Source organism: Penaeus monodon, chromosome 25, assembly GCF_015228065.2.
Source record: "Penaeus monodon isolate SGIC_2016 chromosome 25, NSTDA_Pmon_1, whole genome shotgun sequence".
Classification (NCBI taxonomy): Eukaryota; Metazoa; Arthropoda; class Malacostraca; order Decapoda; family Penaeidae; genus Penaeus; species Penaeus monodon.
This window is the reverse complement of record NC_051410.1, coordinates 29,182,047-29,182,774: the sequence shown is the minus strand read 5'-3', so window position 1 is coordinate 29,182,774 and position 728 is coordinate 29,182,047. Positions and strand designations below refer to the sequence as shown.

Genomic DNA, 728 nt, shown 5'->3' with positions numbered 1-728 from the left:
ACCAGCAGCAATGGCAACGGTGTGCATAGAGCCCACTATCCGGCAGGAAAATCCTGCAGTTATACGCAGGAGAACGGCGGGCTCGGAGACTCCCACGCGCTGGGGTCGCCCCTGGACGACGGGGAGTCGTGCCCCCTCGGGAGCATGCACGAGGGGGCGTCGCCGGATAGCTCTACCAAAGTGGTCGCTCGAAATCTGAAAAACTTTTCGATATCACGTAAATTGTGTAAATTTGCCAAAGAAAAGAAAGCAGCCAAGACTCTGGGTATCGTAATGGGAGTGTTTATCGTCTGTTGGCTGCCCTTCTTCGTCACGAATCTCCTGTCGGGATTGTGCGGCGAAAGGTGCATCCGCGAGCCCGCCCTGGTGGACGGCGTCGTCACCTGGCTCGGCTGGATCAACTCCGCGATGAACCCCGTCATCTACGCCTGCTGGGCCAAAGACTTCCGCAGGTGAGTGTTCCTCCTGCGGGCTCTTAGCCAGCTTCTGTAAGAACTGGCCAAATATGATTCACTGTTTTAGATTATGAAGTGACTAAATCTTTTCATCTAGGCATCTATTTCAAATCATACTTCTGCTATGACATAGTTTCTTTCCATCCGATACTTATCCGTCTCAACATATTTTCCTTATCGTCTTTTCTTTCTAACTTACTTTCACTTTCATTTTCTTCCCTTTTCTCACCAGTTCTTTCACTCTTTGTCCCGCCCTTTCTTCTCCCAGCCTTA

The 728-nt window shown here is 50.7% G+C and overlaps 1 protein-coding gene across 1 annotated transcript in view; it reads left to right on the top strand.

Annotated features, from left to right (window-relative positions):
• LOC119589118 (dopamine receptor 2-like) overlaps window positions 1–453 on the top strand; it is a gene marked incomplete at its 3' end in the record, with an annotated part of 2,562 nt that extends 2,109 nt beyond the window's left edge. The window contains 1 exon segment of the mRNA XM_037937693.1: window positions 1–453. Coding sequence (XP_037793621.1) covers window positions 1–453 — 453 coding nt within the window.
• Window positions 454–728: the final 275 nt, after the last annotated feature.